Genomic DNA, 12,484 nt, shown 5'->3' with positions numbered 1-12,484 from the left:
ACAAAGCCCCTCTGAGCTTTACGGCTCATCTTATGAATGGTTTGTGTCCTCAGGTGCCTGTGAAATACTGTTTTCCCACAACACCTCCGGAAGTGACACCGTCAGGGTTTACAGGTGAGGAGGAGCATGGCCCAGGGCACTCAGAGACGCAGGAGAGCGCCTCCGAGAAGGGGCATGCCCAGGCCCTGCTCCTCAGGCTCCAGGGACGTTCTCTCTGAAACCTGGCCACCTCGTGCCAGCGGCTGGGCTCCAGGCACAGCACGCTTGTTAGGGAGCCTCTCAGAAGCAGGTGGGGCCCCACACCCATTTGCCATGACTGCATTAGGCCACCTGGACTTGGAAGTCTGCAGCCCCTGCGCCCCTCAGGAGGGGTGCCCTGTGCCTGAGTGTGCTCCCTCCCTGCACCAGGAAGGCCAGTCTTCACGCTTCTGCAGGCCTGGCCTGCAGTCATTACAGAGCACGCCAGCTGCCTGTGACCTGCTGCTGTGCACCCCAAGCGGCTCCCCTAATCATACACTCATGATTGTGTTCACGAGACATTTGAGAGTCCTGCACCTGAAGTGTTAATAAGCTACTGTTTGCTTCTTTTATTTCCTTCAAGAAAATGCTTGTTGCAGTGGAGTGGCAAGACATTCCGGCCTGGCCACAGCAGGGACTCCAGAAGGTGGTCTGTGGCCCCTTCTCGTGGTGGCCTTACCTGCAGTCAGCCCATGCTGTCAGCGGTCAGCTCGAGGGACCCGTCAGGTTTCCACAAACTCCACTTTTCTGCAATTCCCTGATTTTCTTTTAAATTGATTTTGATAACTTGAAGGCACTGTTCTGTGCTGTGAATCTTACTGAAATCTGATAAGCCCAGAGAAGGCAGAGCCGGAGATAACTAGCTCCTGGGTGTCGTCTGCACGTCACAGCCCCTGTCCTGTGGGGCAGGCCTGTGCAGTCGCCCTGCTCTGCGGACGGGAGCCGAGGCTGCACCCATGTACCCCGCGCTCTCGGATAGGCAGGCAGGCCACTGAGTCTGGAGCCCACGCCGTTCCCACCTGGAGAATCAGCTTCCAACGTGAGGAAGCCACCCTCCCTTCCCGCCTCTATTTTTGTTAAGTAGCCCAAAATCCTTCCAATACTCGGGCTTGCTGGGCTACAAAGACTTCATCTTTTGGTTTGAAACAATCAGACTGGTCCTCGTGTGCTCTTGGTGAACTTAGTGAGGGGGTGTGGGGGTCACCGGAGATGAGAGGACAGCAGGCCCCTTTCTCCACCCGCTGACCTGTGCCGAGGGGTGACTCCGGCTCTCAGGGACCCTCCCCATGCTGGCCATGCAGGGCCCAGCTGGGGCCCACAGGCAGGGCTCGGAGGTCGGCTGGCCCACGTGACTGTCACTGCGGTGGTTCCCCGAGCCCCCCGCCCTTGCCCAGGTCGGGCAGGGGCCTGCCCGTGGGTCCCGTGGGTGCGTGCAGGCACACGTCCTGTTCCTGTTGTCCTGCCGGGACGCTGGAGGCTGCTCACTGTGTTCCGAACTCGGGGCCCTGCAAGAATGCTGATGACCTGAGACACAAGGACAGTGCCTCCAGAGAGCAGGCGTGCAGTGTGGGTGCCAGCGGAGGAGGCAGACCGGGGGCAGGAGCAAGGGTGAGAGAAGCCAGCACAGGTGCCCAGGGAGCACAGCCTTGCTATTTCGTCTCAGTTTTTCCTCCGGACGTCTCGTGGGTGTTTTATACTGATTTCCCTGCTCTGTTCAACTGGCTGTCTGGGTTTCCTATTAAAGGTCACAGAAGCAGAGTCATGTATGTCTGTCCTTCTGACTTCACGCTGTCACTGCGCACCTTTTGGGTGTGGGTGCCTGTTGTATCTGCAGGGACTGGGGTCCCGGCCCCTCAGAAGACCCCACCAGGAAGGGTGAGGCTGGGGTGAGTGCGGGCAGTGCACAGGGTCCGGGCCCTGGAGAATCTGGCCCTTGGCCTGCAGGGCAGGCAGAGGCCTAGGATGGTGGGTGATGGTGCTGTCCGTGGGGGGTCTGGCTGCATCTCTCCAGGAGGTTTTTCTGCCCTCATTTAGCATTGCCAAAAAGGAAAGGATGTCCCTTCAAGTTTCCGTGTTTCCTGTTTAATTACCTATATTCAGGTTATGCCTGTGCTAGGACCGCTGCCTACACTGTCAGTCTGAATTCACAGATTTCTTCTCAATATTCAACACACAATCCAGAGGTCAAAGGAGCCTTTTCTGTCACATGCAAATCCACACTAATCTTTCCCATACTTCTCATTCTTCTCGAATGTATAGTGAGGCCACCTCCAAAGTACAAGAACCCACCGGAGAGGTTGCCAGTTTTTCAGCCAATACTGAGGAGGGAGGTGATATATTTCCCCCAAGGTCCAGTCGTCCATCCTTTGAGCGTGTGCCCACCAGCATCTCCCCGGTGCCAGCACCACTGGGCTCCAGGATCTAGATGCTGAGAGCCATTGGATGCAGGATCGGTTAAGTGGGAATTGTAGTCGGGATAACAGTAAAGTGCATTTACCTTTAAAGTTTAATAAAAAGCAAAGATTCCATTAATGTAACGGCAAAGTGCATGGGATTGTGAAACCATTGCTTTAGTGATTTTAAAAGACAGAGGATGCAAAGTTACCCTCCGGTGGGATTTTAATTTCTGCTCCATGATAACCTGTTAGTCCTCCGCTTTGCTGGGAATGGCGGTGAGTGAATTCTAGTGAGTAGATCCCGGCGTTCACTGTGTGCTCAGCATGTCTGTGGCTTCTCGCCTGCTGCACCTCCGTGACCCAGCGGGGACCTCAGTCCCTGCGTCCTTCTCCCCCTGCAAGTTGCCTCCCACCATCCACACTCACGTGTGCACAAGTGGCTGCAGGACAAAGAGAAAGTCACTCTGAAATACTGCACATAAATAATTGCACCAGAGAGTGATAAAAAAGACCACCCTCTGGCTCTCTGCTGATCTTGAAGCAATGTATTTACAGAAAAAGATTTATTACAAGAATGTTGAACTTTTACAGTTGAGATACATGGAGGATCAGCCTGGGGGGGTCATAATCAATTCCTTGTTCATCTCCTCTGCCTTCTGAGCCTTACTTGAGGTGCCTGCCCTTCTCTGATGAAGGAGAGAAGGCAGCGTTACCGGTATGGTGTCAGGGCTGTGGCTTCTGAGTCTGTTATTTTAGTTAATCCCCTACAAGGCTTGAACACCACACTGCAGGCTTTATGATCTCCATTTTCACAGATGAAAACCCAAAGGCAAGAGAGGTTAGATTTGCTGAGCTCTATAGTAATTAACGATCGGCAGGTGCCGGATTAAAAATCCAGGTAATTCCCTATATGCGCTTTTCATCGGATGTCGTTGTAAGGTATTAGGTCGGGAGTTAATTAGGTAGGAAATTTGCTGTTTTCATTATAGAACCTGTGTATCTATGTACAGGTTTGCAAGGAGCAGGTGTTTGTCATTCATGTATTTCCTCAAGGTCCCTTGGTCCCGTAAGGTCTTATTTCTCTCTGCTGAGTTAATAATGTAGAGATGCTGGTGTCTCAGACCTAGTGGAATGCTTTTCACCCCATGAGACATGCCCGTCATGTAAGTGATGTCCAGTAATCCCTATTTTTAACTAAAATACATTCCTAGAGGCATTGGTATACTTGTAGCTAGACCCAGGCCTCTAAACTTTACTTTCTCAACTGTAAAATGGGGATAAAGCTACATTGTTATTCCTGTAATTACATGACATAAAAGGCTTATAGAAGTGTGAGGGGTAAAGCAAAAAAATACTGTAAAATTAATCCTGTATCTCCATGGAAACATTAATTTTAGGATTGCTTTCTTGAACAGGGACTCAAAAAATTTGGTACAGTCAACATCTTTTGAAACCAAAGTGAAAAGAACTGTAAGTCTGTAAAAATAGTACAACAGAGATCTGTTTCCTGTGACATGGACATAAAAACAACCAGCCAGGCTGATTGTAGGTCAGTCCTGCAGGGTCACACATGGGTCTTGCATCACCACAGCTGACATGTCAGCGCTCAGAGCGGACGCAGGCTTCCCCCCTTGTGGAGGGCATGGGGAATGGCTGTCTGCAGAGTCTCCTGCTCACCATGTCCCCCTCCCTCACCCCCTGCCCCAGCACAGCCTTAAGTGAGAAGCTGGGGTATCTCCGTGCTTCGTGCTGGGTTTGAGCAGGGACTATCCTTGAGGGCTTGTTGTGGGACGGCCCTTCTGGGCTCTCCGGGGGCCGCTGGTGTTTCTATCTGTTTGCCTCTCCTTGACCTTGTCCACTTAAGAGTGGATGTGCACACAGGTGGTGGCCCACGTGAGGGTCCCTGCAGTGTGCATGCAGTGGCAGGTAGCCAGAGGGTGTTTCCTCAGCCGCTCACCACCCCCCACCCCCTACTCCCACCCTGTAACGTGCACCAGGGCAGAGAAAGAGACCAGCCAGCCCCAGAGCTCCCTGACCCCTGGGGTATTGCATTCCTCCAACAGACGGGGCGAGCCTTTGTTGCTTCCATGTTACAGGCCCTGTGGCTCAGAGAGGTGGAGGAGCTGGCCCAGGCCGCCCGCAGGAGCGTGGCTGCCCCTTAGCAGGGCAGAGCTACGGGCAGGACGAGATGGACCTGCAGAAAGCTCTCGGTGAATCACACACTGGGCGGCGCTGCCCCTCACGCCCCACGCGCTCGGCCTCACGCTCTGGAGCAGCAGCCCACCCGTGGCGGGTTTTATCTGGGCCGGTTCCTTCAGGGTCTCCGCTGACCTTGTGTCGGCTGCAGTAGGAATATGTTATTAAAAATGAAATCCACTCGGTTAAGACTGGATGGCTTCCAGTAAATCTGGCTCACTCACTTGTACTCCATATGCTTAACTGTGGCCTCTAGCTAACACAAAGTGTGGATAATGGTGTAAACATTATGGAAATTTCCAATAATCCCTGTGGCTGTTTAGGAATATCTGGAATTGAATTTCAGTCTGAGGAGGATGTGAGCATCCAGCGTGGCCAAAAGGCCTTTCTTTCTCCCTGCCCGGGCCCTCCACCATCCTTTTTTTTTTTTGATTTCACAGGAAGCTTATTAAATTACCCAGAGATGCTTGAGAACCGCCTGACTTCCGTGCAGCATTCCACACAGTTACCACATTTTTCTCTTGCTCTCCCGATTTGATTAATTGCAAAAATGAAATGAAAGGAAGATGACCTCCAAACGCCCAGTGCTTTCGTCTGCAGATGTTCCCTCCGGCATATTAGGGAGACCGGGGGTGGGAGCTGGGCTCCGTCAGGGTCACGGCAGGAGACCCGTCCTCTGGGCCTCCAGCTCCTGCTGTGGTGGCGGAGGGGCAGTGAGGCTGGAAGAAACCAGCGCCAGCCGTCCGCCCCGCTCCCTGGCCCTCGCCGTACTACAAGCACACTGCAGACACCTGTGCCCAGGCCCGTGCAGAAGGGCCCCTGTGAGAAGGCCATCATATGTCAGCTGTCACTTCCTGTCTGTCTTTACCTGCTGGTATGTCTGCTGTACATTTAAGGTCAGAGCCTACCTCCTTGAAATGACACATATAATAAAATTAATTCTCTGTTAACCTGAGTGGCTGGTAAAATATAACTAATTTTGTATGCATTCAGACCTGGCGTTTCTTACAGCAGCTTATTTGGGGGTCCAGTAGTCTTGAGTTTTCTAAATACTGATTGAAATACTTCATGAACAGTTTTTCCAAGCACAGCCTAGGAGTGCCTTTGAAGTGTGGTGATGCTCGCCGGGATGAGCCGCCTGGGAAGAGGCCCTGGTGTCTCCAGGAGGGGGTGGGGCATCCGTGACTCGATTTCAGCTGTGCTTCGAAAAACCTGAGTCCAGAAACAGCTCCCCTTTTGTCCATAGCAGCCCCCAAATATTCCTACTTCCCACGCTGATACAGGTGGACACCTGGGGGGTTTGTTTTCTGGAAGGAGGGATGCTACCTGGGGTTTGCCTGGCACCAGCCAGGCGAGCAGCAGCTGGACACAGCAGGAAGTTGGGCTGGGGTCAGAGGGCCGCCAGGTGAGCTCAGAGACGGTAGCAGGGGGCTCTTCATGCCTGGGTGGGAAAACCCCGCAAGCCCACGTTGTCAGCTCCAAAGAAGAGAACTGTGGTCGGCTGTGCTTAGATTTGAATAGACCAGGGATTCTTGAATAGGGAGGGCAACCCACAGCTGTTTGATGCATTGAGTCTGTGTATTGTATACATATGGCAAGTTCCCAATATTTAGTAAAATCCTGCATGGAACCAGAGAGGTCAAACCAGAAACACAGCTACTCCACACGCAGCCATTAGGCTAGTGTCTGCAAGGCCCCCCATTCCTGACGTCTGACTCCACCTCAGACCCTAAGAGGACAAGAGCCAATCCTCTCGTTTCTTTTTGTACCATTCCTACAAAGAAGAGTACCATATGTGCCCAACCTCCATTTTCCCAGTGAGATTCCCCCATAAAGGCTTTTTTTTTGGTGCCCAATTTGAACAAATTGGGAAGGTGGATGATCTAGTGACGGTGGACACTCAAATCATCTGCAAGCTGGGCTTGCAGCGTTAAAAGCGCCCTTTACACATACTGGTTTGTGCTGTGGTCCTCAGAATGTGCATGGAATGGTTTGGCTGAATTCTTCAGTTTTGTCTTTTGGGGGGAACAATCATGAATTTGCTGATAAAGTTTGGGTTAGAAAATATAAAAATGAGGAGCACAGGCTTTTTATGCAACTTTATCTTTCTGTTTCTTTGTGCACACGACCCCTCAGCAGTGATGGGAACTTACGACCCTGCTGTTTTCAGGGGGCCTTACACCTGCATCTACCTGGGGCTGCGCGTGTCTGTATCTGTGCACAAACCACCCGAGGTCTGCTGAGATGGGCAGCCTTGCCGAGGGGGAAGCGCCTGATGCATCCGTTCAGGAATGGAATTGGGGTGGGGCAGCTGTCCTGTTTCCGTGTTTTTCTCATGAGGTTGGAAGGCAGGGGCATCACTGGCAAGGCTGTGGCGCATCTCTTGAGTTTTGGGGGCATTAATTTTCTCGCAGTGGGCAAAGCATCTCACGGGATTGTTGTTGTGATTGAAAGCAGTGCAGAAAACTCTCAGTACAAGTTGTAAGCTGGCCTTCTCTTCTTCTTTTAGCTTCTGAGCAGCTCGTCGGCCCAGGATGGGGAACCACGCGGGGAAGCGAGAGTTGGGTGTAGAAAAAGGCGGTAAGGTAAGAAGCCAGCTGCTCACAGTCCACAAAGCGTCTCTTCTGCCTCTGTGCTTAAATGCAAAACCTCTGGGTACATGCTGTGGCCACCAGGGTGTCCTGCTACACCAGTGGACTGTGACCCACTTCCCCTAGAACTTGTAGGGCGGTCCTTAGCACGCAGACGGGAACCCAGCTCCTCAGCCTGCACCCCGACCCGGGACCACCGTACTGTGACTTTGCAGCTGTGCCTGCCTTGCATCTGTCTACGCCTGACCATAGAGAACTGGAGAAACACAGATGAGCAAATGGGGAGACTGCAAATGAGAACCATCTGGATGCGTCCAGCTAGTCAGAATTAATCTTGGCGTCTCTAACACGGCACTGGTCATTCTCTACCCTATTTTACAGGCCTGGGCTTCCTGTGGTTCTGCCTCCGTTACCCTTAGTGCCCTTGGGGTGCCTCGAGATAGTGGTTCTTAGCAGTTTTCCTACTGAGCCATTCACAGTGGATGATGCTCACAAGGCCACCCAATACCAGGGGTCCTGATGGCCTCAAACGCCCACTGCTTCCTCTTTCGCTCAAGAGTCATTACAGATTATGAGGAAACAGGCCTGACATTGTGCCGAAACTTTGAAATCACCCTAAACCCTAGGTGGAAAAGAGAAATTATTCCATTTTTTTGGTAGTGCGATTCAACATTTATGTGTTATAACTCAAGGCAAATGACAGTTCACTCAAATGTCACGAGGCTAAGGATGGGATCCCGCACCTCCCCCCACACCAGCTTACACAGGGAAGTGCTTTTAAAATGCCCGCTGGATTCAACTGCATTGAATTCCAGCCTCAAGACCCCTTGACCAGGGTCTCTGCAGGAGTAGGTCCTTCTCTGATCTGTACTTGGACTCAATTTCAGTGTCAGCTAAGTGGGTGCATTTCCATAACTTGCTTTTGAATCATCCATGCATGGTAAGTGAGTGACGGCATCCTGTTCTTGCTCATATTTTATTGTAATTAAGGTTCCAGTGTTACCTAGTGCCCACCTTAGTGATTTCAGGTGAGCTAGAGGGGGTTTATGTTTTTATAATGTTACTACTGGCTTGGAGTCTTCCCCTCGCCCATGAAAGGAAAGCCCGTTTTATAAACACGTGAATGGTTCTAATAGTGTTGAAGGGGGCCTGGCTTCCCTGAAGCTCATACTTGACCTGCGTTACCCATCATTCTGTGCTCACAGCTCACAGTGATCTGCGAGCGGGTGCTACTCAGTCACCATGAAGACCAGGGATTCGGGCAGCGTCCAAACTGGACAGGTTCAGCCCTGACCAGAAATGAAAGTGGATGACACCCCCTCAAACGGCTCCGGCTTGTTAGCTCTGTGGTGTTTCAGGTCTTGTAATGACTAATTTGCGACTCCTGCTTTACAAACCTGTCTGTGGCTTGCAGTTTATTTCCTGTTGTTCGACGTTGTGAAGCACCCAAACATATTTTTGATTTGTTTAATTATACCAAAGCATGATTGTTAGGCAGCAGTAAAGCCTGCGGTTTTGTTTCTTGAAGTCTAATTTTTAACATTCTGGTGAGCTAAAGACAAATAAAAATTTGGTAATTTGAAAACAGTGGTCCCTATAGGTAGGTAGTTGTTACATGTAAGAGCTCTTTTCATTTTATTTGTTGTAATGAGAGAAAATACCTGACGCTTGGGTGCCTGGGTCTGTGCTGTGGCACAGCATTTAAACTTCAACCAAAACAGACAAAAATTCCAGAGCTCCAGGCCTCCTGTTCATCATTCTGTATGTTTCTGAGTGCAATTCTGGGAGGACTATTTTTTCCTAGGAGAGACTCTAAGGAGAGCTTTGTCTGTTCCGGGGTGCTGCCTGTGGACCTGTTAATGGGGGTTCCACAGGAGGGCAGGTCAAGCTGCCCGGGCCAGCTGGCCAACCCCACGGAGCGCCGTCTCGGGCCGGGAGAAGAGGCTCCTCAGGAAGCAGGAAGAAGGACCATGAGCTTAGGATTAGGGCACTGGGCAAAACGTTTAGGTGCTGTAAAAAGATTTGACTTTGGGCACCCAGTGTCTTGGCCCTTTCTGCCAGTCCCTGCCCCTTTTTAAGTCCTGGAGCCTCGCTGAGGGCTGCAGGCTCTGGGTGTCCCAGTGACTGGACCTCCCTGGCCCAGATCACCCCACAGACCCCCCGTGTGCACAGCGGCCGCCATGCCTGTCAGTCGAATCATACCTCTCAGGGTGGTGGCTGGGAACCGGGGTCTTCGTGATGAGTGCCCTTGCTGAGGGGGTGGCTGCAGCTCCATTGGCGTGTCCGCTGTTAACAGTGTGCGAGGGGAGTTGCCCTTCACTGACCCAGGCGTATTCCAGGCTCTGCACAGAGGTGACACTCAGCCCCGCAGGGGGGCCTGGGCCACGGGTCTCTCTCATCTGGTGGGCAGCGCAGGCTCCTTCCCTCTTGAACCTGAGGATGCCCTAAATGCCATTATTTCAGAGCAGCAATGTCCTGCAGAAAGGACTTCAGGGTGAGTTTTTGCTTTGCAGAGGAAGATCCCTCCATGGAGACTATTGCAGAGAGGCAGGAAAATCAGGCAGGCCTCGGAGGGAGGTGGTGGTCCAGGCAGGAACTGCTAGCCGCTGCGCCCACCGAACCAGCCTGTGTGCGTCTCACTGGAATAGCCCAGAGGGGGCCAATGGAAGGTTCTGGACCAGGCCTGGTTGCTGGGGAACTGCCTCCTCCCGCCTCCCAGTTCCCTGCCTATCGCGAGGGGGTGTGATTCTCGGTGCCATAACCTGTTTCCTAACACCTGAATTCATTTGCTTTGTTTTTTTTTTTGAAAACAGACTCTGTTGACAGAGGAATGAAGAAAGGTACCTTAGAATCTCATGATTTCTTTTTCTCCATGAAACTAGTGAGCTTTGCTAGTTTGCAACATTATAACTAGGAAACGTGAAAAATAAAGACAATGAGTAGGTTAGTTTTTCCCAGGAAATCCAGCCATGAGCTACGAAGGTGTGGAATCCGACAAGTAATAATAATTTTGAACACCTGCTTCCAGGTGTGGGTGGCCAGGACGAGGCCACCTCTGTGCCTTCCCTGCGTGTGTGTCTGGCTCACGGAGGTTCTAGTCTAGTAATATTTCTGAGTTTTCCTACTTAATCCACTTTATGGAAAAGATCTCCAAGAGCTTGCAAAATTTAGATTCACATCTAAATTTTGCAGTGGGGAGTAACTTAGTCTGGTTTTTCAAATTAAGCTGGTTAGCTCTTCAAAGCCACGTGCATGCCACACGGGACAGCAGGCATATGCTTGCCACCTCTCTGGGGAGCATCATGCCCCTGGAGAAGCCATTTGCATATTTAATCATCATCTAAACCCTGCTCTCTTATGAGACTCTCCAGATAATATTAGAATGGCACTCTGAGATATGGGAGATTTGGTCTGCAAGTGTACACAGAGGTGCTGACCGGTTAGCGGGTGACGGTCTTTCACATTGATGGGGAAGCAGATATCCTTTAAAGCTGCTGGCCTCCCAGCTGTGGGATGGGCTGACTTTTCCACCTGTGGGTTCATTCCTGAAGGCCATTCCTCTTGGGAATTGGGTCCTGAACATCTCAGCCCATGGGAGGACGCTGTCAGCCTACTGCCCTTGGTCAGTGAGCTCTGTTCTCGCTCGACAGTCCTCAGGAATGAGACATGTTCTGTGCAAACCATCACCTGCTGCTGCTCCATGCAGCCACCACTCTGCATGGAGATTCAGTTCAGTGAGGGCCTGACCTGTGTCCCTCTGTTGATGGGCTACTGACCTCAGCCTGTTGCCTAGTGTCCCATGTCCACTCCCTGCTGACTGCCAGCAGGCTTCACCTGAGGATGCCAGCCAGCAAGCCCAGGGCGGGGTGCTGTCCTCTGAGCCGCAAGCAGACCCGGCTGAGCTCCCGCCGGAGCATCGTGGTTTTCTCTGTGTCACGCTTCCTCCCACAGTTCCTTGTAAAACCAACCGCTGTCGCCATCGCTGTTTCACAGAGTGGGGAGCAGAATCACTAAGTCACTTCCTGCCGCTCCCCCAGCCCCTGCCTGGAGCATCGAGCCATAGGGCTGAGTGCCTTTGAGCACCCAGTTCACCCGGAAATCTCACCTTTGTGATTTGACCGCAGGGCGTTGGCTGTTGTTAAACCCATAAACATATAATTTCTATCTTATCAGGAAAGTCACAGAAGCAAAATTTTTTGAGAACTCAAATAATTCTAAAGTTAATCACACAATGTGTGTTCGAACATTGAGAGGGCTGAAAAAGAAAAGTAGAAGGCATTTCCCCACAGAGCCATGCCTGTCGAGGGTCACACTCAGGCACAGGGCAGCAGCCAGACGGCGGTTCGTGAGCATCTCAGGCAGAGGGCAGGCTGGCTTCACTGCCCTGTCTGTTCAGCAGCTTAGAGCCCATTGTCTTTATTTCTGTCTCCCACACTTGCACACACACACCCTGAAGAGTTCCTCTTGGCCTCAGTTGTGGGACACTGGACTACCTTTCACAGGTAGCGGTGCATTAGGAAGGCAGCGCAGGGGGCCAACAGATGCCCTATGATGATTACTCGCCATGTGGTTACCCTGCTGCAGTGCCAACCAGAAGCTTTTCCTGCAATAATGGAAATGTTCTGCTTATCTGTGCCCCCCAGTAGGGTAGGCATAGGACACATGTGGCTAAGAGGCATGTGAAATGGGGGTGTACAACTGAAGAACCAAATTTTGATGTTATGCATTGTAAAATTTAGATTTAAACAGCCACGTTTCCTGTAGCAGTGTGGTCTTACTGGGTGCTTGCTGTATGTCACCCTCGTTCTTAGGGCACCCAGAACCCTCCCAGATATCCATCAGCTCCTTGTATGTCCAGTCATTCTCAAAGTCACACAATTTCTTGGAAAAGTTAATATCTAGTTTAAAAGATTAAGTTCTCTGAGAAACACGTATAAGTACCAGACCTTCAAAGAATGGTGCTGGTGTGCTGGGAAGTGCACATGCGAAAATGTGAGCTCCTGCTCGCTCCCCTCGGCCTTGAAGGTCCTACAGCCACTGCTTGGCCAGTGCGTCCTCTAAAGTGTGCTGTCTACTGCAGAAGTCTGAACCATGCATTCAGAGGATGCACGTTTATATGGATGGCCTCTGGGCTCAGTGCGTACTCAGAGACCACCCTCCTGACTGTTCAGTGCTTCTGGAAGAACTTCTATGTGCTTCAAGAGAGAAATAAAATAATCTGGACGCATGACCTTTTAAAGAGGCTTTCCAAAATCTGTGAATAAGCAAAAACCTGATTAGAGT

The 12,484-nt window shown here is 51.4% G+C and overlaps 1 protein-coding gene across 7 annotated transcripts in view; it reads left to right on the top strand.

Moving 5' to 3' along the window:
• MBP (myelin basic protein) overlaps positions 1-12,484 on the top strand; it is a 92,554-nt gene that overhangs the window by 11,214 nt on the left and 68,856 nt on the right. For all 7 annotated transcript variants that reach the window (XM_037007412.2, XM_037007411.2, XM_037007410.2 and 4 more), the window contains exon 2: positions 7,120-7,195. In XM_037007412.2, coding sequence (XP_036863307.1) covers positions 7,145-7,195 — 51 coding nt within the window. In that variant the 5' untranslated portion in view covers positions 7,120-7,144. The remainder of the gene's footprint in view (positions 1-7,119; positions 7,196-12,484) is intronic.

This window comes from Manis javanica, chromosome 9 (genome assembly GCF_040802235.1).
Source record: "Manis javanica isolate MJ-LG chromosome 9, MJ_LKY, whole genome shotgun sequence".
In the NCBI taxonomy this organism is placed as follows: Eukaryota; Metazoa; Chordata; class Mammalia; order Pholidota; family Manidae; genus Manis; species Manis javanica.
The sequence above is the reverse complement of the archived record's forward strand: the minus strand, read 5'-3'. Positions and strand labels throughout refer to the sequence as shown.